This window comes from Aulonocara sp. 'chitande type north' Nkhata Bay, linkage group LG11 (genome assembly GCF_057382095.1).
Source record: "Aulonocara sp. 'chitande type north' Nkhata Bay isolate Kocher_YH1m ecotype deep benthic linkage group LG11, A_spYH_male_GT1.1, whole genome shotgun sequence".
NCBI classification, from domain to species: Eukaryota; Metazoa; Chordata; class Actinopteri; order Cichliformes; family Cichlidae; genus Aulonocara; species Aulonocara sp. 'chitande type north' Nkhata Bay.
In genome coordinates this window covers 31,631,372-31,655,538 of record NC_141354.1, presented here as the reverse complement: position 1 = coordinate 31,655,538, position 24,167 = coordinate 31,631,372, and the positions used below count along the sequence as shown (strand labels likewise).

The following is a 24,167-nucleotide window of genomic DNA, read 5'->3' as shown; positions in this document are numbered from 1 at the left end:
CTAGTAAAATTATTCTTTTCTTGGCTAAATGTTTTGTAATGGTTAGGCATACCATACTGTACCATGGGGTAAACAATGAGGTGCTGTAGTGCACAGGTGTATGTATGTAAAGGATACTGAGTCTAGCATACATACACCTGTGTATGTATGCTACTGTACATAATGTAATGTTATTGTACATAAATACAATAACATTACACCTCTAGTTCTAACTACCAACAAACCCATAACCTACTGTTGATGTGCGTGCAGGTGTCAACACTTCTTCGTTCCGATTGGCAGCTGACTTGGCTCTTGAAACCCGGATCATTTTATAGATGCAAGGCTCAATCAAAACCCAGAATGCCATCAAATGATCATAGCTTGGAAATCTATTCACGAGAGAGACATACATCGTGTCAATCATTAATTAACATTACACACTGACATAAAAATAATGTGATCTGTGACAAATATGCTAATGGCATTGCTGTATAAAATAGTCTGATTAAGAGTATTTGGTGTTGTATTTTACCTGTAGCATTAGGATATCGTTTAAATACTAAAGCATCTACATAAAACATACAATCAGCAGAAAAAAAGTAAATTTCTATTTTGTTTTCATTAAGACTGGAAAAACTTTCGAAATTTAACTGATGGTGACCTTGGTATATTTTAAACAGTTAGCTTGAATAGAACTTAGATGTACCTGGTATAGAATCGGATGTCAGTGTCGGAGCCAGCAAAACGCTGTAACCCAAATTCTCGCTGGACACGTAACTCCTGTATTTCCTTCCTCAGAGTCTCCACGTCTTTGGACAGGTCTTCTGCAGCTGATGCAGATATGTCCAATGCAGACGGCTCAGGGACTGAGCAGTAGTCATGATCTCTTGTAAGACTGTGCTCTTCTTGATCGTCAGGAGGAACTAGTTCAGGGCGTCGCTCCGTTCTCTCCCAAACACTACGCCGCGGTGGTTCAACTTTATAGCCATTCCACTCAAAAAGTGTTGGTACAGCACCTTTAATAAGCCTCCTTCGACCATCGAGGGTTGTTGGCTCTATGAGTTGATCACTGGCAAAGTGTCTGCAGCAGACCCTGGTGTGAGAGGTAATCGTGAAATGATCCCGGCGTATATTTACCAGCCATTGTCTTCTCAAGTCGGAATGGGTCGGAAAGGCATGAAAACTTAGTATGCCGTTAAATTTGGCTGAAGCTGAACAAAGTGGGACACAGCAATGCTCGGAGTATTTCTTCTCCTGTTTTTGAAAATGTTCTGTTTTAAATACTTTCCTTTTTATACTCATTCTGAAGCAACATTAGCATAGCTACCGATAGATAAGCAAACGTACCGGAAACGCACAAGCGGTACTATTTGGAAACGGAAATACGTCACATGCCCTAGTGCAAGTAGTCTATTGATACAGAAAATATATAACTCTCACTCCATAGTAGGACAAGCCATCAGTTAGTTGATCGAAACAGCTTTGCTGTTGCAGAACTGCAAGGTATAGAGCTGCATTTTTCACAAACAGATCTTTATTGGCCATGGTGACTGTGAGTGGAAGACCTTCAACTTGATATCGCCATGAGTCGCAGCAGCTGACTGCTTCCTCCAAATCATGTTGAGTTGTTGCATTTACAACCTAAATATTTAAGAAAAACACTTTAAATGTTTGTTTTTTACCAGTGTACACAAATACTGCAGATGGTTCATTTTAATTGGACTCGAAACGTTTTTGTTTTGGTTTATTTGGCTGTATTTCACCAATATTTTTTTTTTTAACAAAAAGGAAACAAATTGAAAATATAATACATGGAATTGCCTCTAATAACCAAAAGTGTATTTATTATATATTATAAAAGAAGACCAGAAGACTTGTGAATATAGGAAATATTACAATATTCTTGTTATAATATTGCAATTCACCTTTTTCAGATTCTCTCTTAACTCAGGGTCACCTATATCATCCGGTGTTAGGTGTACTTGAAGAATGTCTCCTGACACAATGTAGTCTACTACATGTGGAGAGAGAAAGGCAGGTGCTTCTCCACCTTGCACTATTATCGTGGACAACATCCTGCCAATGGTTCGATATACTCCATTTTGCAAGTGTAGGATGTTAAATTTCAGTGTGCATCCATTTGGTGTAGCTGAAAAATAACACACAAAAAAGTATATTCTGTACAGACCCCAAACTGATATCTTGAGATTGACAGACAAAAATGTATTACTTTTTTTTTTTTTACTGTTTCAGACACACAGAACATAACAGATTTATTATCTGTAGTCATTTATTAACTTGTTAATGTTCTGTCAAACAATGTTCAGATCAGGTGGTTGTTGCATTTGTAACATTATAAAAACGAGTGTCGTCAACAAGCCTTTAGGCCTTGAGTAAGTAAGTAAGTTAGTTAGTTTGACTGTGAAATCCTATTACCTTCAAAAGCACCACTGTCCTGAAAGATGGCCTTCACCAGTAAACGGAAAAACTCCCGCCTTGGCCCCCCAAGGTCAGCAGCATCTTCCTCTGTATCATGTTCATCGCTTGCAAATGTGACATAAAGCATCTCACAGCTTTCTGCAAACTTGGGTCTCTTGAACTGACGCAAAGCAGTCGACCACACATTGGCTCGACTGATATGGAGTTGTCTTGTTCCTGGTGTAATGACTTTCTCACTATGAGCTCTAAGAAGACCTTCAATTTCTTCTTTGCTGAGCTTCTTAAAAGACCTATATAAAAAAGGGACAATGACAAACAGATCTTGGGGAAAAATGGAAATTTGCTGTACATTTGACTCAAGTGCACAGAGTTACAACATATAATTATGTTGTGATAGTCCATATTAAATTAGTCAGAAATGAGCAATTACCTTTGTAATTGTGTAACTGCAAAGAAATGATGCAAGTAAAGATGCAAATAAAATATTCAATTATCAAAGGTTACTTTCAAATCTTACCTTGAAATATGAACTTCACTCTGTCTATCAGACTCTTCTAGGAGGCTACGCTGAATTGCCTCTTCAAGAGCTTCATCTTCCTCCAGAAAAATAGGGCTAAGTAGATAAGAGATATTAGAAATCATAAAACATGTCAGCCTTGAAGAATTTCTCACACTACATCATTAAAAAAATAAATAAAATTAAATGTAAATCCTAAAGTTGCAGTCATTCAGCAAAAAAAACCCAAACATGCAAATTGGAAACTTGCATCAAAACAATATCCTAAACAACATCTAAAATGAAGGATTTCTTTAACCCCTAGACAACAGCTTACACAAATTCTGCCACATTATATGGAAACATCTGCTGTCCCTCTGCCTGTCCCTCATTTTCACTCTCTTGAATGCAGCTCTCTGTTTCCTGATGCTTGGCCTCACTTTCACCTGGTGTTGTAGACAACGCATGATGCACTGAACAAAGGAAAGAAGGTCAGCATGACTTGCTTCATAATGTTAACAGCCTTTATATATCCTTATATTAGTTTAAGTGAAAGTTGGGCACATATTCCTCCTTGGCTGTAATCACCGGTGATAATTCGTAAACATTAAAATGGTAAATGGCCTGTATTTGTATAGCACTTTTACTAGTCCCCCCTAAGGACCCCAAAGCGCTTTACACACCCAGTCATCCACCCATTCACACACTGGTGAAGGCAAGCTACAGTTGTAGCCACAGCTGCCCTGGGGCAGACTGACAGAGGCGAGGCTGCCATATCGCGCCATCGGCCCTTCTGGCCAACACCAGTAGGCGGTAGGTGAAGTGTCTTGCCCAAGGACACAACGACCGAGACTGTCCGAGCCGGGGCTCGAACCGGCAACCTTCCGATTACAAGGCAAACTCCCAACTCTTGAGCCACGATCGCCCCAATCGGACAAATTAACGATGCTCTCATCAAACAAACCCCCCAGGAATTATTACGCACTGCAGTAACAAAATCTAACTGGTCATCGAGCTTAGAACCTCACTAGGTTTTCATTCACATCACATACCTCGTCTTCTCCGGCAGACTGGACTTTCAAAGTCACTATCAGACAGCTCTTCTGGTTCCTCCTGAGGGAAAAGAAAGCATGTTCTACATAAAATCAAATACAGTTGCACCAAATCACTGGTAACACAGAGGCACATGGCTGCACTAAAAACTGTTTACACCTGCTGAAACTGCAATATTAATTAATACAATTAATAAAATTATGTTAAGGGAACAGACTCACTTTTTAGACAATAAATATTTCTGCACTGCAATATAAAATGTTTACCTGTGCAGGTTTTTGTATCCCTGCCATTATATAGAGGCAGGTGGTGGAACAAATCGAGCCAACTTCTTGGCCACCCCAAAGAAAACTGCTAGAAACATTTGGTTTCATTAGTCATTTACATCCTCTAATTGTACTCAAATACTCAAAAGGGAATGTCTGGCCAGTTGACAGTGCAAATGTTCTTCTGAAGATTGCTGCTATTTCTTCTCTAAGTTGTGCTTCAGACCAGTCAGATGTAAAGGAGATCTTCCCAATAAGGCCATCTTGTGCTAGTTTTGCTCGTGAATCTCCTCTCGGTATGAGAAACGTTGATGCTGAAGACAAGGGCAAGCACACAACATCTTTTGTATAGTGTTTGCAGGTCTTGTTTTTTCTCACAAAATGTGAGCGCGTAGCATGAGCTTGAGGAACTGATGGAAGAGGAACCTGAAATGAATTCAAACACAGATACAGATAGACACCTATGCATTACAATACATCCGTAAGGTTTCTGTTATCTGTTCATTAAAAACAAACAAACAAACTGTAGACTCAGACCATCTTACTATTGTCTACCCATTACACAGAAAACTGAACCTTTTGTATCTTGTAGATTAGCATTTGGTGATTGTTGGTCAAGTTGGTGATTCAGTTCCCAGGTGCTCTAATCTAGAGCTCCCAATGAGTTTATCCGACTATGACTGTGTGCGAATGTTGGACAGAAAAAGTGCTTGTATTAATCTGTGCATGTGAATGGGTAAATGAGATCTGTTGTATAAAGTGCTTTGAGCACTCAATTAGAGTAGCAAAGGCCTGCAATTAGGTCAGTGTGTATTTGGACCCTAACAAGTTTTATTTTGTTGCCCGTTTACTGAAACATATTCCAATCAAAATTATATCATGGACATGATGTGCAGACTAAGCTTTAATTTAGGGTATCCATATTAAAATGATGATGTCATTACCAATTAAGCAGATAAAAGGCCTGGAATTGATTTGAGACGTAGTGTTTGCATTTTGAAAATTTTACTGTGAACAGACAACATGCGGTCAAAGAGAACATAACAGAAAAAAGAAAATTAAGAAATTAATACAGCCACTACAGTGACCATCAAAACGATGAAAAATATTGACGTAAAATTTATTTTGCGACACCACAGAACAAATGATAGCGTATAATATGAAATGATAGATGTTTTCATATCGTCATATCGAACAGCCCTAATACAGAGGGTTCACTGCAAGGTGCAAGCCACTCATAAGCCTCAAGAATAGAAAGGCTAGAATGGACTTAACAAAAAAAAAAAAAAAAAACCATCTAGTAAAAGCCAGCTAAATTTTGGAAAAACATTCTTTGGACAGATAAAACCAAGATCAACCTCTACCAGAATGATGGCAAGAAAAAAGTATGGAGAAGGGTGGAACGACTCATGATCCAAAGCATACCACATCATCTGTAAAACATGGCAGAGGCAGTGTGATGGTTTGGGCGTGCATGGCTGCCAGTGGCACTGGTAGTGTTTACTGAATATGTGACACAGGACTGAAGCAGCTGAATGTGTTCAGAGACATACTTGTCTGCTTAAGTCCAGCTAAAAGTAGTCACATTGATTGGGCAGCATTTAATAATAAAGATGGAAGATGACCCAAAACATACAGTCCAAGCACCCCATGACTTTAATAAAGTAAAGAAATAGAATATTCTTGAATGGCCAAGTCAGTCACTGGATTTTAACCCAATTGAGCATACATTTCAGTTGTTGAAGACTAAATTTAGGACAGAAAGGCCCACAAACAAACAGCAACTGAAAGCCAATGCAGTAAAGGCCTGGCAGAGCCTTAGTAAGGAGGAATGCCAGCATCTGGTGGTGTCCATGACTTCAAGACTTCAGGCTGTCATTGCCAACAAAGGGTTTTGAATAAAGTAATAGAAATTATCATTTTATTTTCAGTTATTTAATTTGTCTAATTACTTTAGAGCCTCTGAAATGATAGGATTGTGTTTACAAATTAATTTTTCCCTCTCACATTTTTATGCATTCATTTAGTCCAACCCACTGAATTAAAACTTAAAGTCTGCACTTCAACTGCATTGGAGTAGTTTCATTTTTAATTCATTCTGGTAATGTACAGAAGCAACATTAGAAAATGTGTCTGTATCCAACTACTTATGAACCTGACTGTATATCAAAACCAGTCAGCTAAGATAAGATAACATACCTTTATTAGTCCCACAAGGGGAAATTTCATGATAAATGAATTAAATGATATGTGTAAGAAGGCCTACCGAGCAGTATGGTATCCCAGTGGAGACGGCAGGTCTACTTGGTCCAGGTGCATTGCTGGATTCCTAAGGAAACATTTACATCAAGAACGACTGTTACCTACCTACCAAATAAATAAATAGAGTTGTATGATGTTCGATCTCTGTCTGCTGCCTACCAAATGAAATAATTGAGGACTAGCTAAGTAATTTAGCTTTGCTAGTTTTGCTAACACTGCTATCAACCCGTCCAAAATGCTATACAATAAACTTACCAAGTGCTGCGGCGTTTGTGAGGTCGAGGGTGCATTACCGCTGAATCGTTGGATGGCCGACAAAACGGCTCTTCCAATGTTTTCAGCTAAATCGCTGGACATGCTGGTAGGGAATAGTCGAAGCAGCTCATGGCAGTCAAAAGTGACCGTAAGAGGAGCGCAAACACAGAACCTGACCGCGACCGGCACACTTTAGCGCGGGAGGTTTTCTTGAAGCTTTTATTTTGGTATTTCCGTTGACCCGTACAATAAATTTGCATATTAGCTAAATATTTAGTTTCCCGTAACATTTAGATTTAACATTTAACATTTAGATTTATAACATTTAGATTTAACATTTAACATTTAGATTTATATATAACATTTAGATTTAACATTTAACATTTAGATTTATATATAACATTTAGATTTAACATTTAACATTTAGATTTATATATAATATTTAGATTTAACATTTAACATTTAGATTTATATATAATATTTAGATTTAACATTTAACATTTAGATTTATATATAACATTTAGATTTAACATTTAACATTTAGATTTATATATAATATTTAGATTTAACATTTAACATTTAGATTTATATATAACATTTAGATTTAACATTTAACATTTAGATTTATATATAATATTTACATTTAACATTTAACATTTACATTTAAATATAATATTAACATTTAACATTTACATTTAAATATAATATTTACATTTAACATTTAGCATTTAGATTTAACATTTAACATTTAGATTTAACATTTAGCATTTAGATTTAACATTTAAAATCCTGTTTTAAATATGAAAAGTTACAAATATTTTACTAAATGTTGTAAAAAATGACTCGAAAAAACATGTTTTTGTAAGATTTAGAGCTAAATGTGGAAAAATGTTGCTGTTAATTTCGGCATGTTTCAGTTTACAAACGGCGCCCCATAGTTACCTCCTTTGACAGTATCACAGTATCAGCTTAAAGCACTTGTTGCAGGCTGCTGAGTTTGCATATTTTGCTATGAAGTACAGCCAGACTTTTGACCGCTTCGCCTTGGGCATTTTTAATCTGTAGCTCTGCTCTAACAGAACGTACGTACCTGGCCCCGCCTACTATCCTCGGAAACGTAAAATGATTGGCTAGAATCTAAAGTGTATCACAGCTCAGGAAAAAAAAGCACCGAAATAAAGCACCGAAATGTGCGCTGCTTTTCGGTCTGGTTACGGACACCGGTACCCATCCCTACTCTACAGTATATGTGAAAAAGGTGAGATTGTGTGTTTGATAAAATTGAAGCAATGAGCAGTAAAAGCAGAGTAGAAACCATACAAGTCAAGTTTCTCCAAAATGAACTAAAAGCAGCTTTACGAATATTCATTGCTGTATTTGCTGATGTGGCAGTGAGAAGAAGAGGAGATGAGTACTCTACAGTGGGTTTCGTTCTTCGTGTGCATTTACACTAAAGGTATATGAGTTCTGTATATTGTATGATTTCTTGTATTATATAGAGTTAAGCAGTCTGTTTTTTTTGTTGGGTTTTTTGTTGTTGGTGGTGGGTGGTTGTATCTTTATCTCGAAGGCAAATAATTCTTTTTTTCCTTTCCCATTGTCACAGGGATTTATTTTGTATTTTGAAGGTTATCTTGTTAGGCTGGTGATTATAAGTTAGTGTGTTATTTTTATTTAGGTTTTAGTGGAGGTTAAGGTTAGCCATTACTTATCATCTGTGTCCTTGTTTTCTGTGTTTGGTTGCTTGTCTCGTCTGTCATGTGTTTCAGGTCTCTTAGGCTCATGGTGTCATGTCTAAGTCTCCATGTTTCCTGTTTTATTTTGAAAGAGGTCTTGTGTTCTGTGTTCATTGTTGTAGTTTCACTTTCCCTGGTGGCGTTGCCATGCTAATTTGTATCAGCTGTATCCCCAATTGTTTCCCGTCCCCTGGTCATGTATTTAGTCTGCGTGCCTTCCTTTGTTCATTGTCATGTCGTTTGTGCTAACTACCCCACATCACGTCACAGTTATCCTAGCCGTGATCCTAGTTATTCTCAGAGCTAAAGTCGTACTTCTGAGTTATGGTTATTGTTTTGTTATAGAGTCGTAGTTGCAGTTTTTTTCAGTTCTCTCACAGTTTAGTCTTCTAAGTATATGTTTTGGTTTTCCCTCATTCTGCCTTATTTCATGCTTGTGAGTATCAGCTCCAAAATAAAGGCTCGCCTTGTGTTCAAGTTTAGTTTTGTCTTCTTGCCTTTGTCCGCACCTGGGTCCTCCACACACTCCGCAGACCGTGACAGTCAACGTGAGGTGATATATTTAAGCTCCCTTCTTCTCACTGGTGTTTCTGTTTTTCTACTTCAATTAATCTCATTTTACTGTCAAATTAATTACAGTTACTCAAAGTGAAGCTTCATCTTGGACTGTAAAGTTGCCATCCTCAGTGAAAGGTCTCCTTGGCTCATGTGTGGTGATCCCTTGCTCTTATAACTACCTGCAATGTTTGTGTCGTCTGATATGTATCACGAAAAGCATCCTTGTGCAAGTTTATCACATATCTCTTTGATTTTTTCTTTCTCATTTAATAAACATGTCCTCAGTTTCCAGGTTTATCCAATATTTCTGTCATTGGTAATATTCTGTAAAAATTAAGATGACCCGGTTATAAATATGTTTGATATCTATTTTGTTCATTATTTGTGTTCAGTAATATTGTTTTATTGTATTTTTTTGTTTGTTTGTTTGTTTGTTTGTTTTTATGAGTTGCTGTGGGTAATCAAATACCACAGTAGTTAAACTGCATAATGATGGTCTTTGAGCACACATCCCACTAAAGGACACTGGGAACTTTTGACCATGCTTTTGTCACAAATGTGCACATCAATAGCCCACGGAAGGAAATTTTGTAGAGCTTTTTCTGGAGCTCAATATGGGATAAGTGTAGGTACAGTGAACAACAATACATGATGACACTCTTCTTTTTTGCACCAATGAACAGATACCGGTCCCACTGTGAGGCTGATGCCCTTCTATAACCCTGCCCTTCTCTGCTTGTGTAACAACCTCTGTGCTGCTATCTCCTCCTCCACTTTTGAAACTGTGTTTGAGGACACATAAAGGCCTCTTTTTTTTAGAACTGTGTGCTAAATTTCACCTTTTGTGTGTCAAAAATGGGAAAACTTTGGACGCTCCCTGACTCCTTCAGTACTTAGTGAGAATATTAATATTTGTCACAAGATGGTGCTGTAAGGCAAAAAAGAAATAAATCTTTTTTTAAATTTACAGTTTAATGAGATCTTCATTGATTAACATTTCAGTTACAATGTGATGCTGCTGCTTATATTAGAGTGGAGGTGATTCAAAAAATAATAATACAATCAACAATATTAAAACATACTCACAATATAATTTGCAACCAAAGGTCAGAATGGAAATAAGTTCCAGCAAAGGGCAGTCAGGGTATGGCTAAATGGAGGTTGTGGCTAATGCAGGATTATATGACTAAGGCTAAGAACAGTGAACAATCTTGCAAGAACAATAGAAGTTAAGCCTGAACACTAGTTTCTCACTTTAATTCGCAAACTAGCCAAGGAGTGCATCAACATGAGGCACATATGTGAAATGGTTTGTGTAGGAAGATAGATGGGAGGCATGTGTGAATAACACAGAGTTCATATGCAAAGAGATTCTCTCGGCATAAACACTGAGGAGGAACTGAAACCAGATAAGCTGGATCACCTTTTTTTCTTCCTTTTTCTTAAATGAGCTCAAAGATAAAATGTCTTTCTTTTGGCATTGTGCATGTCCAGTGAAATAATTCTATAAAATACAATATTTTAATTGCTTCAGGCCTATCTTGGTAATAAAAAGTTCAGACAAAAGCAGAAATAGAACATCTTTGACTTTCTTAGCTGTAGACTTTGTTCAAGTATAGTTAATCCAGTCATGGCAGTATCACACCAATGTGTGTCTCTTACACATCACCACTACAGCTACTTCTGCTGAGCAGAAACAAACAAACAAATGAGCAGAACATGAGAGATAAATGTATTACCACAATATTTTGGGGGGCAAAAATAAAGAACAAAATCGAAACATTTTTTCACCAAAATTGAAAGTAGCCTCAATAGTGATCTCACAGAAAAATATTTAAGTACTAATTTGCTAATTCAAAAATACTGAAAATAATGTAATTCATCTTCACTCTGTGGCATATGAGACAAAAGATAGATTTTGTTTGTGATAAAGTGGATGCAGTGACTATTAAAAGCAGAATGTAAACCATACAAGTCACTGTAAAATGCCGGCAAAGCCACTTTACTTTGCGCTTTTATTTTGAAGAGTACCTTAGCACTTCCTCTTTTATTGTGTCAGACTCCCTGTTCTGTTCTCAGTGAAATGACACAAACATGTTGCTTCAGAGTGAGTAAGGCATTTATTTTTTGAAAATACTCATGCAAAACCATGTATTTTATTTACCTGTCACATGCTATAACTTTGGAAAGTTTACACAATGTGGTTGAATTCGTTTTTTGTGTATATGCATCTCATTTGTTTGTGGTGTGGAAAGACTGGCTAAGAGATGCGCATGGAGGAGGTTGCTAGCTGGTTCAGCATGATTAGCACCCTTGGAAGCAGAAAGAGGTTGGTTTAATAATTGCAAATGATTGTTTATGTATTTAAGAGACAGAAAGGTTATCGTTAATTCATTTTATTAAATGCTGTAACATAAATTGTTTAAAAGCGATTGATTTATGTCAATGTCACGATTTGAGTTCATCAAAATAATTTTCTATATAGTAAAATGTGAACATTTCTGCACTTTGTACTTAAATGTTTAATGGTATTTGTTTGTGCATCTTTATAGTTTTCACGGTGCCATATTGTCGGTGGTTTAAAGAGGAGAGAATAAAGTTGCATCAGTCATAGCTCTCTGCGTCACGAGTGGTAATTCCAAGTGGACAGCTACAGTCACCTCTTATCTAAAGGAAATAAAAGCAGCCACACCATGTTTGTTAAGATGGTATTGCAATGATCTTTGCTCTTCAGGTTTTTGTCCTGTTCATAGTTCTTGTCCAGAATATTTTCAGTATTAATTAAGCTTTTCTGTATTTTGCCATTAATTTAGGCTCTTCTTGTCTTATTGGCTGTTTTATTTCTGTGCTTCACTTTATCATATTTCATTGTGCACTTTTATCACAGATCCCCAATCAGAAAGCTCATCTTAGACAGTTGATGTGCCATTCTCAGTGAAAGGTCTCCTGGGTTGATTAGTTGTGATCCTCTGCTCATATAACTACTAGGGGTGCAACGATACACAAAATTCACGGTTCAGTTCGGTTCGATACTTTGGTGTCACGGTTCAATATTTTTTCGATGCAACAAAAACTGTTCATGCCTTTTTATTTGTCATTTATTAAAATTATAAATATATATTTTAAATCAAAAGTACAGTTTTTAAATTTAATGTTGCTGAAATAACAAAGTAATAAAAAAAAAATCAGATCACGAAATCACTCATCTTTGGAAAAGAGAGTTTATTACAGAGAAATGGCTCTTTCCAAAATAAAAGCTATACTATACGCTTCTTCTGGGGCATACTCTCAGCAGCATATTAAACATATCAGGTCCCCATAAGGAGAATCATGTGCTAACGGCTGTCTAAATGACTCGGGTAAAGTTTGTAGCATGCGTGCTTGTTGTTTTTGTCTGCTTCCACTGTCATGGTCCTGGGCCATGTGGGCCCAGTATTCTTAGTTTTCATGTATTTTTGTATTTTGTTCTTTATTTAGGCCATGCTTCCTGGGTTGATCTGTTACGTTGTTCCTTATGTGTTTTCCCTTCGTGACTCTCACCCCCTGTGTGCCCCTCTGTGTATTTATGAGCCCTCGTCCCTCTTTGTGTTTTATTCTATGTTTTCCCCAGCCCGTTATGTCTGCGTTCTCCCCGTGCTCTCTCCCCTCCTGTTTGAACCTCTGTGTACTTCCTGTTTTACTTTGCCCATCTCCCATCAGTGTTACGTTCACTCCTGCCGTGTCTTGTTATGATTATCAGTGTCACCTGTGTTCCCCGTGTGCATCCACTTCCCCTGATCATCCCTCATGTGTTTTTAGTCTCTGTGTTTCATGCAGTCTGTGTCGCGTCGTCTGTGTTTCCACCCTCTATGTTTCCATGCCCGGTCTATTGTATTCTTAGTCATAGCTTTACCTTAGTTATTCCCAGTTTAGGTTTCCGTTTAGCCACGCTATCCCTGCTGTATTTGTATACCTTGTCATCAGCCACAATAAAGGCTCGCTTTTGTTTAAAGTTCACTCCCGCCTGCTCACCTGTGTTCGCACCTGGGTCCACCATACACACCACCGCACGGTCTGTCACAGCGGACCGTGACAGTACGACGCGACCATGTCGGACCCAGCGACACAGAGGAGGGGGATCGTCCGGACAGTGGAGTCTCTATGCGACAAGTGGCTGCACTGTTCCAGTGAGGAGGAACGAGAGGAGTTCGCCCGCCAAGTAGGGGTGTGCGTATCTGTGTTCCCCTGGTTATGGGAGACGCTGCACCCCCTCGTCAGCGACTTTCTCGTCTCCACCCTCCAACTCCGTCCGCAGGAGCAGCAGCCCGGTGCGTGCACCTTCACCAGAGCCGTGCCGTTGCGCCGTTTCCCCGCTGTCTCATGAGCCAGTAGCGGTCAGAGTTGGAACGGTGAGGCTCGCCACAGACACACCTTCCGCCCGCACCCCGCCGGCTTCCGCGTCTTCACCGCGGTCTGGCCGCACGGCGTGGCGCACGGAGACAACGGAAGCCATAGACTTTGGCGAGGAAGAGCGGCAGCAGGTGTTACGGGCTTATCGGGAGGACGAGCTCCGGTGGAAACCCTGGCTCATCCCGGAGGAGGACCTCTCACCTGCTGCACAGCCTACCAGCCGCTCGCCGTCTCCGATCCGCTTAGGCTGTTTTTCGCCTGTCTCATTTCTGGCAAGGATGGGGGCGGACGACGGGGAACTCACCACTACGTCACCCTCTGTGTTGGCGCCATCAGCGCCCATCGCGCCAGCTTCCTCTGCTCGAAGGAGGCGGCACGCCCGCCGCCATAAACCGGACAATGCTAAAACTACACAACATGAAGTGGACGGCGGGTTCGTTTTTGATAGAGCTATTTTTGTCGACCCTGAGCCTGCCATTTCTCGGACTGTTTTTTCTGAGCCTGCTCCTTTTCCTGCTCGTGTTTCTCCTCCCAGGCCAGCTCAGTCAGCTCCCTCGCAGCCCCTCACAACTCAGTTAGCTCCCTCGCAGCCCTTCACAGCTCAGTTAGCTCCCTCGCAGCCCTTCACAGCTCAGTTAGCTCCCTCGCAGCCCTTCACAGCTCAGTTAGCTCCCTCGCAGCCCTTCACAGCTCAGTTAGCTCCCTCGCAGCCACCCTCAGTTCAGTTTCCTGTGTCCCCAGTGCCACTTTCAGTTCAGGCCCCAGTAGCTCCAGTGCCGCCTGTAGCGCAGGCCCCAGTAGCTCCAGTGCCGCCTGTAGCGCAGGCCCCAGTAGCTCCAGTGCCGCCAGTAGCGCAGGCCCCAGTAGCTCCAGTGCCGCCAGTAGCGCAGGCCCCAGTAGCTCCAGTAGCCCAGTCCCCGATAGCAGTACGGTCCGCTGGTCAGCTTAACATTCAGCCAGGGGTCCCAAATCTCTCTGGCTCTGCATCAGCTCCTGCTGGGAGCTCGGATGAGCTCATCCAGGACTCCGCGGCTCCCACGCCGCCATCTACCTCGTCAGCTGGGGGGTCCGAGGGGCCCGTTCAGCCTCCCGTCTCCGCTGGAGGGTCCGAGGGGCCCGTTCAGCCTCCCGTCTCCGCTGGAGGGTCCGAGGGGCCCGTTCAGCCTCACGCCTCGTCAGCTGGAGGGCCCGAGGAGCACGTCCAGCACCATGCCACATCAGCTGGAGGGCCCGAGGAGCCCATCCAGCCACCTTCTGCTACGCCTGGTCCAGCCTCTGCTTCTGCTACGCCTGGTCCAGCTTTGGCTTCTGCTCCTCCCGGTCCAGCTCCGGCCTGTGCTTTGTCTGCTGCAGCTCCGGCCTGTGCTTCGTCTGCTGCAGCTCCGGCCTGTGCCTCGTCTGCTGCAGCTCCGGCCTGTGCCTCGTCTGCTGCAGCTCCGGCCTGTGCCTCGTCTGCTGCAGCTCCGGCCTGTGCCTCGTCTGCTGCAGCTCCGGCCTGTGCCTCGTCTGGCCCAGCCTCAGAGTCTTCGTCCTCGTCTGGCCCAGCCTCAGAGTCTTCGTCCTCGTCTGGCCCAGCCTCAGAGTCTTCGTCCTCGTCTGGCCCAGCCTCAGCCTGTGCTTCGTCTGGTCCTGTGCCCACCGGGCCATGGCCAGCACGCCTGACACTGGAGAGCCGCCGCTGCCTTCCGCGCGGCCGGCCTCCTGAACTGCTCCGCCGTCTCCTTCGTCGCCGCCGCCATTGCCTTCCGCGCGGCCGGCCTCCGGACCTGCTCTGCCACCTGTGCCACCCGCCTGGTCGGCCCCCCAACCGTGTGACCCGTGAACTCTTGTGCCTGTGGGCTCTGGGTCGGCCCCCGGAACCTTATTTGGACTACGGTCATGTGCTCCTGTGTTTTCTGTTGTTTGTTTTGTTTCCCGTTCTGGTCCCTCCGTCCTGGTCCCCCGCCTCCCGCCCTGGGTGGGTTGTTTTCTGTTTTAGTTTTGTTTCTCGGGTTTGGGCTGTCGGGAGCCAGCCCTTTAGGGGGGGTGATGTCATGGTCCTGGGCCATGTGGGCCCAGTATTCTTAGTTTTCATGTATTTTTGTATTTTGTTCTTTATTTAGGCCATGCTTCCTGGGTTGATCTGTTACGTTGTTCCTTATGTGTTTTCCCTTCGTGACTCTCACCCCCTGTGTGCCCCTCTGTGTATTTATGAGCCCTCGTCCCTCTTTGTGTTTTATTCTATGTTTTCCCCAGCCCGTTATGTCTGCGTTCTTCCCGTGCTCTCTCCCCTCCTGTTTGAACCTCTGTGTACTTCCTGTTTTACTTTGCCCATCTCCCTTCAGTGTTACGTTCACTCCTGCCGTGTCTTGTTATGATTATCAGTGTCACCTGTGTTCCCCGTGTGCATCCACTTCCCCTGATCATCCCTCATGTGTTTTTAGTCTCTGTGTTTCATGCAGTCTGTGTCGCGTCGTCTGTGTTTCCACCCTCTATGTTTCCATGCCCGGTCTATTGTATTCTTAGTCATAGCTTTACCTTAGTTATTCCCAGTTTAGGTTTCCGTTTAGCCACGCTATCCCTGCTGTATTTGTATACCTTGTCATCAGCCACAATAAAGGCTCGCTTTTGTTTAAAGTTCACTCCCGCCTGCTCACCTGTGTTCGCACCTGGGTCCACCATACACACCACCGCACGGTCTGTCACAGCGGACCGTGACATCCACTTGTCTTTGCACTAGGATGATGTCGGTGTAAATGTGCAGTCATATTCGTTGTGTTCCCACTAGTGCTGTCAGCGTTAATCTCGTTGAAATGACCTTAACCCCACAACACGGCAAATCTCTGTTAACGAGCTACCGCGGATCGCCCCGTGCGTGGGGCTGGACGGCCAACACGTTAACGAGCTAACTGCGCTAACGCACTAGTTCCCACCATGTAATTGAGCATTGCATGGCACATCCAACATACTATTTTGCTTTAGTCCATGACACGCTTACCTTCAGGGTCATACGTCACATGAAAACCAAAATAGTTCCAAACACCAGATCTGAATGAGGGTGGGGGAGGTTCAATTTGCCATGTTGCAACGAGAGCTTAACTTCTGTCTGGCTAGCTTGCCCTGCGCTCAGTGAATGTGCGTTCGACTACACCGCCTAGGCTGCACTGTCGAGTGCAGATCCACTGAGCGCTCAACACAGACAGCATCGTCAGAAGAAAAGTTGATAAAATAAATTAAAGATTTTGTATTGTTTGATACATATGCGTACCGAACCGAAAGCACAGTATCGAACGGTTCAATATCGATACAAGTATCATTGCACCCCTAATAACTACCCAGAACCAGAGGGGAAGGTCAGAAAACTCAGATGGATTTGTAATAAATGTCCATAATCAAGTCATCTAAAACTCTGGGACAGATTCGAAATCTGAGAAAGGTGCTGGGAGACCTCAACAACTGTGTTTGGCATTTCTGACTATTTTAGGTTTAGTGAAAGCGAATGGATGGATGGATGGATGGATGGATGGATGGATGGATGGATGAAACAGGTCTGTGTCATGGCTATGTGCGGGCAGGCAGGAAAAAGGACCCAAAATGCAGACTCGTGGAGGTGGAATTTAAGCTAAAAAACCGACTGCTTTATTGCAGGCTTAAATTAGGAAATGGAACAGAACGATGAGGGCATGAAACTGAACTAAACTGGTCAGAATGAGGATACGATGTGACGACAAGCAGGAGCAGACACAGACATTGAATACAAGAGGAAAGCAGGGCAAAGGGAAAACACCTGGAAGACGCAGCTGACATCAACAGGACAGGGAGACACCAAACTAGAAACGCTAACGTAGGGCACAGACTGTCAAAGTAAAGCAGGAAACAAACTGGCACAGAACAAAAACAACACTAAACACTAAATCATAAAATAACAATACATAAAACACTTGGTCACCGACCCAGGACCGTGACTGTCTGATCCAAGGCATTCATACTGATGCCATTTTGCTTTCATTTGATTTACTTTAAATCATACATGAAAAAAATTAATTAATTTTGTATTTCTATACAGATCTTTACAGATTATGGCAAAATATGCTCTCTTTCAAGTCCCTGACAGTACTCTTGTGGACGCAAAGTTTCTGAATTGCAAAATATGTTTCATAACTACCTTATTTTCACATTGTCACATAACAACATCTCTTTCTAAGAATATTATTTAAGAATATATATGTATCAATTTTTTAAACTGTATTTTAACGTAAACATTTGGAGAAATACAACTTTAAGAAGGAGAAGCTGTTGATCACTTATCATTCACCGTAGATAACACTAAAACATGTGTTTTTAGTGGAGACACACTCTTTGACATCCACTTAAACCAAACAATCACAAAACCCCTTCGGGCTTCACAAATAGCAAAGCTATCTGTTTTAAGATTCACTTTAAGTAGTTTAAAGACGCTATATACCTCAAATGCTAAATTAAAACCTTGAATTAATTTATTGTGTAGAGTAAGAAGTTATACTTCGATCATGCACTGGGCTCATATTAGAAGAATAATGGAGCTTTGTGCCTCCTTCGCCCCTCTGTGTCGCACTGTGCAGTTTAAAGGCTTGTTGAAATCGGTGGCTAAAGGCGGAAAGGTCAGAGTTGACACTGTTTGCCAGTTCCATGCATTCACTTTCTTCCACTGGCTTCTGATGACTCCAGTGTGACTCCAGGAGAATTGAGGAGGAATAGATGGGCAGGAGTGAAAAACAGAGCAGGTAGCATATGCCTGATCATTCACCTCCACAGACAGAGTTGGCGGTGGGGGGTTGCCTGCAGAGTTGTAATATGACACCACTATTATAAAAAAATCATTTTAAAATTTGCATTTTCTTTATAAATCGATAACTTACTTACGTATAACATCAATGGATACAGCGTTTTGTGTGTAGGAAAAGCTTTTGTATTGTGGCATTTCAATCCTGAAGTAAAAAGGTCCAACATCAGTGCTCCGGACACTATCCAGTAGCATCGTGCAGTTCCGTGTTCTCAGTTTTCCCAGAAATTGAGTTCGTTTTTTGTACTCCACAGGCAGTTTCCGTTTTTGGATAGAGGTTGCCACAACCTTGTTCCCTTTCTTGCAGAATCCTAACCAGCTGTTTATGATCTTTTTGGAGCTAGGTCTGGGGTAATTATAGGTGCAGGGAATAACCACACTTTTGGCTTTTGGCTGACTGGACATCATGAATCACTAATAAAAAAGATAGCATTGAATTATACTATTATGTTGTGTTATGTAGAAGGTAGTGTGCGGTTCCACCACATTAAAGTTAGACACTCACCAAAAAACATCAGAAATGAAAGGCACAACTTTAGTTCCATCACTGATGAGGACCTGAAAATAAAATAGTTAAAAAGCATAAAAAAGCACTTGTTACATTTTGGTTAGTCTTTTTGCAAGCAAATGAACATTTCAGAGAACACTGAGACCCAGGAGTGCACAAAAGCTACAGTTTCATGAAAAATACCATGTGACAAATTACAAAGATGTGTATACAAACATGTGTTGTTTAAAAAAAGGCTCTCATGTGATGTTACTGCAGGCCTTTTTAAAACTAAAAGCTGCATAATGATGTAATGAACTGTTCATTTATAATGTTACCACATCTAAATGTGGTACTAGAAAAGATACATTTACCACATTTAAATCAGAGGAAGTAAGTGTTTCTTGTCCTAGCTTCCTTTGTTGTATGCATTGTGTTACATTTTTAAGTCAACATTCTACATAATATAACCCTCTCATAGAAGATGTAGAATGTTCTTTATTGTAAGTATTTTTCATTGATGGCCAATTAAGTATGTTTCTCTATCTCTGGACACAGTTTTCTTGTTAGTGTTTATAAAGTAAACGTGTAAATAATGAATGTAACTAACTTTTCTACATTTGAAGATAATATTGACCTGTACATTTCTTTAGTTTAGTGCATGAAAACAGCCTGTGCAATACTTTTTGTAAATAGTCAATGGTGCAATAGACCTCAATACTTGAAATGTGCAATTCACTTGTATTTTTATTTTTATTCCTATTTATTCTATTCATCCCCTTCGTATATTTTATTTATATTTGTCTCTGTATTTATATATGTGTGTGTGTATGTGTGTGTGTGTGTGTGTGTGTGTGTGTGTATATATATATATATATATATATATATATATATATATATATATATATATATATATATATATATGTGTGTGTATATATATATATATATATATATATATATATATATATATATATATAATATTCTGTAACTGTAACTTCTGTCGGTGCTGTGCTTTTTGGAAATCGAATTTCCCAGAGGAACCCACCAGAGGGATTAATAAAGTTCTATCTTATCTTGTCTTATCTTATCTTAATCCCATCTATGATGATAAGCCAGTGCCAGTAATCAGGGCACTGATACAGCCAAGGTCGAGAACATTGAGTCGTCAGCACAATCTTGTCAGGCTCCTTGTATTTACTTTCAATGTCGGTTTACATGAAAATATCAGTGAATGGACTTGAATGGGTTTGTTTCAATGATGAGATCTTACTTCTGCTTGTGGCAAGATTACCTTGAATTATTTGAACATCAATCAGTGCTTCATTTTTAATGCCCCTTGAACTGGCTGAAAGTGGATACAAGGATACGTGTTGTTTGTCTTGAACTTGGTTTTGAGTCCAAGAACATCCAAACATTACATTTCGCTGCTAAATGCAATTAAATGTATGCAGCCAATAGTTTCAGTGATACTAAAATAATGTACACTCCGTCATGACTGTATATTCTTCAATTTATCTGAATAGTCAGTGCATGTAGATAACAGAGTTTTCACTACACTTCTTAAGTAATGCAACGTTCCAGGACTTCTGCCTCTCAGTAAGCATTGCCCATCAAAGTTAAAACAGAAAGCAAAAGGTATTAGCAGCAGTTACAGTTTCACTCAGTTTAAATTACAAATAGCCTCTACACATTTTCGCTAATTCTCTTTAAAACTGCAGTGCATCCATCTTTTTTAACCCTTTAAATAAGTTTCAGCAGACATGACACAGGATGTACCCAAAGTGAATGTAATTTTCACCCCTCACTTCTGTGTTTTAACTAGTTTAGTTAAAATGGGTTCCAAAGTTCCAACGAAAAGAGAACTCCACTCAAGCGATATTGCCGCAAAGTTGCAAAACTGATGCTTGATTTCATTTCCTTAGTTACTTGGTGGTGTAACACTGGCAGGTTTATTTACCAAGGTCAAAGACACTGATGTAAAGCAAAAAAAAAAAAGAAAAAAGAACTGCATAAGATCAAGTATATTAATAAAGTTGCTGTTTTTATTTATTGCTACAGACTATTTGGCAAAGTTACTGTCATCAGTATTGGTTACAGTATTGTTATGCTCACCAGCATATATTGCCTGTATTAGGCAAACTGGGCAAGAACATTGCAATGGCAGATTTCTTAAAAAGAAAAAAACCCAAAGCATTTGACAAAAAAATGAAATCCTTCCTAATTTTCAATCCTAACAGGTTTTCATTCTCCAATTACACAATATGCCACAAGTAAGGCTAGGAGAAGACTTTTTCTGACAAAGGTAATGTTGTTAGGGTTGGAGAAAGATTATTGTTACTGTGTGTCTACTGTTCCCCATCTCTAACACTGACATCTCACTTATGATTTTATGCTATATCATTTTTACAAAAATTCATGTTTTGAAACAACATTCTTGTCTGACCATCTGAAGGTCTGCAATCACAAGTACGCAAAAAAGGAATTATCATTGTTTTGCAATGCTGTGCAGGCTTTTTTTTTGTTTTTTTTGGTCATTTAGAGTGTTTTCACACTTTCATCCTTCAGTTGAACCCACAGCGACTAGTCAGGGTTTTTTTGGGCATATGTGAACACTCTCAAAAAAGACAAAAAATATTAAGACCTGCATGAAATGTATAGAGGCACATAGTAATGCATACACATGAACATGTGTAGAAAGCATCGTACACTAATGACATGCAGCTGTCCTTCTAAGTTCTGTAATCCACATTTGCATATATATTGTCTGCACAGCTGCTGTTTGGAGCCAAGTGATTTGTTGGAGCCTGCAGAGACAAGAGGTTACATAAAAGTTGGCTTTAGTCATTTTTATCTTTGCTGTTAACTTCTGGGACAGTAAAACTTGTGTCAGTGTGGGCATTGTACCTTGACATTGATGTAAACAGGATCATCAATAGCTTTCCCTTCAGGCAGCTTCTTAGTTTGTCTGTCACAACTGACTTCTCTAAAAAGAACAAAAAAAGAAAGAGAGCAAGAAATTAAAAATGCCAGGTTGGGGAAAAGGTCATCAGAATTTTGTCACTGTGCAACAAATAAATGCATAATTATATCCTGATGACACAAATGTATCAAATGGTACAACACCAAATTACAATAATTACTTTTGGATTCGTCACAATGACACATTCAATTAAAAATAAAAGAAATGTCAAGCTTCTTAGATGGGTACGCATGTATGGTATACTTTTTCCATTAATGCAAACCTTTTGGGTGGGTTTGATAGTGCTCTGCTAAAGTTTGCATAGTATCCAGAGTCCTCCCTGGTGAGACTGCGTGACCTGGGACAATTATGATTACTGTTATTGCGGTTGTTTGTACATGATAACTAAAATTTAAACAAGGTTAACATTCGAAGCACTCTGGTATGTTTATGATAAATGAATATAATCTGCTTTGGATTATTTCTCTCTCGTACTGTACATATGCTTCACAGAAAGTTAAATTTCCACATTTAAATGTCTTTTGATTACATAAATGCTTTACATACCACACATTTGCCTGAAAAGTATCCAGATGATAAACTATGTACATCAAGTATATCAATCTGGGAAATAAAGCTCATTCAAGTTTGCTGCTTGTAGGCCACACATTCGGTTTACAAATGATGGAAAAGTTACCTCTTGTATTTTATAAAAATAAATATCCCAGCAACAAGAAGAATGATCACCACAAGAACTGCTGCAGGGATGGCTACAGACAGTATTGTTGCATGGCTCGTGTCGTTTTCATTTGCTTTTGCTGCAAAAAATAATACGTTCAGTAAAGAAAGCTGAAGTACAGAGGGTGACATACTCAACAAACTGTGTGAATATTAAACTTACTTATTGTTGTTTCAGTGGTTAAAAGGTCTTGAGTCGTATAGGAATCGGTACCTGTTGAAAAAATATTACACAGCATGATGGCAAATTTTTTTTAAAAGGCTCTGTTCAATTTAAATATAAATAATGCAGAAATGAAGTTAATACCTGGCTTAGAAGCCCCCGTCTCTGTGGAGGAAACATGCAAGCTATTAATTTCATTTTTTTTGATAAATGCATAGTTTAAATTAAAAATTTAAAATAATTGATTTAAATTCTGACCATTTATGGAAAATGAGACACGGACAAGGTCCTTGATGAAACTGTATTTATCTTTCTGCACATCAATTCTTACATAGATCGCTTGCTCAATATCTGTGATGTCGGTGATCTGGAGAGAACAGTTGCCCTTGTTCGGGTCTCCGATGAGCTTAGTCTTTCCTCGGTACTTCTCAAGCACACAGTGATTATTTGGGTTAAAAACAAATGCATTCCTGTCTTTGTCCCCGTTACTGCAGTTACTTTGGTCTGATGTTACAGTTTTCCAAAAAACTGTAACATTATTAGTGGAGATTTCCTTTGGATAGCTAAAGTTGCATTGTATGGTAACGGTTGATCCAGGTTGTGCTGTGATCTTTCTTTCGACATTTATTTTCCATTTTGTATCTGCAAATAAAAACAAAGCAAGTCAGGAATTGCATTTATTTTTCAAAGGCTAATTTTAAAGCTATAATTTACATTGTAGAACAAATTGTTTATTACAAAAGCAAGGCCAGCATTAGAAAAGCACATTATATGACAGCTTCACCATCATTAGTGTATGAATCTGTGTAAATGGGTGAATGAGAAGCATATAAAGTGCTCCAAGTACCATATTTACTACATACTGAAAGTGCATTTCCAATTTAAATCATACACATGAGCTTATTATCTCACTCACCTTTTGAATTACAAGCCAGAATCAATACTGAAATGAAACCAATAAGGCCTGGCAGCTGCATCTAGCCAAAGCAAGACAGTCACAGGTTAGTAGACAAAATCCCGATTTAGTTTTACAGAATTCCCATCACATGTAGCCAACATACTGTACAGCAAATTGCCTATAGTCTACTATTTAGCACATAGTAAATACTCACTATGAGAGGAGGGAGGTGTAAGAAAATGATGTTCCTTTGTGCTTTCTCAGTATGTATTAGATCTCTGCACTGATGTGAAATGACATGGGTCTGTTTCCCGTTGCACTCTAATGATCACTTGAAAAAAAAAAAAAAAAAAAGGAAGTTGGGAAAGAAAAGTGAACGCCGTCCCCACAATAACTATGTTCAACTTTCAAATTTTAAGCACATATACTGTATATCAGAAACACTCTCTTCCTTCTCTTATATCATTAAATTTTTACATATTAACCAAAGTGTAAAAGTCGCACTTTGCTGAACTCCTCCCTTTTTTTTCCTCTCTGATTAACATTTGTGAAAAACATAGCAGGTCAGTGTCACAACAGCAGAGAGGTGTTTGCAAAACTGTCACTTCTAACCCAACAGTGTAGTCTAGTGCATTTACAGTTGACCTTCCACTCTGTCAAAAATATTAAACCAGACTATAATTTC

The 24,167-nt window shown here is 39.9% G+C and overlaps 2 protein-coding genes and 1 long non-coding RNA gene across 3 annotated transcripts; all 3 read right to left on the bottom strand.

Annotated features, from left to right (window-relative positions):
- Positions 1–678: 678 nt before the first annotated feature.
- LOC147319487 (uncharacterized) lies at positions 679–4,343 on the bottom strand. Its single transcript, XM_086309801.1, has 8 exons — positions 4,237–4,343; positions 3,970–4,030; positions 3,255–3,390; positions 2,939–3,034; positions 2,419–2,711; positions 1,908–2,131; positions 1,423–1,623; positions 679–1,236 (listed from the first exon to the last, which is right to left on the bottom strand). The coding sequence occupies exons 1-8, from the start codon at positions 4,261–4,263 to the stop codon at positions 679–681; spliced, it is 1,596 nt and encodes a 531-aa protein (XP_086165927.1). The 5' UTR covers positions 4,264–4,343.
- A 21-nt stretch (positions 4,344–4,364) lies between these two features.
- On the bottom strand, positions 4,365–7,062 carry LOC147319486 (uncharacterized). The gene is made up of 3 exons (XR_015131551.1): positions 6,754–7,062; positions 6,503–6,565; positions 4,365–4,662 (listed from the first exon to the last, which is right to left on the bottom strand). It is a non-coding gene; the product is annotated as an uncharacterized LOC147319486 (long non-coding RNA).
- Positions 7,063–20,781: 13,719 nt separating this feature from the next.
- On the bottom strand, positions 20,782–23,982 carry LOC147319485 (uncharacterized). The gene is made up of 9 exons (XM_086310028.1): positions 23,697–23,982; positions 23,501–23,561; positions 22,843–23,226; positions 22,729–22,749; positions 22,585–22,635; positions 22,381–22,501; positions 21,967–22,041; positions 21,629–21,707; positions 20,782–21,528 (listed from the first exon to the last, which is right to left on the bottom strand). Exons 2-9 carry the CDS (start codon positions 23,559–23,561, stop codon positions 21,454–21,456), a joined length of 867 nt encoding a protein of 288 aa, XP_086166154.1. The 5' UTR covers positions 23,697–23,982; the 3' UTR covers positions 20,782–21,453.
- Between the last annotated feature and the right edge of the window lie 185 nt (positions 23,983–24,167).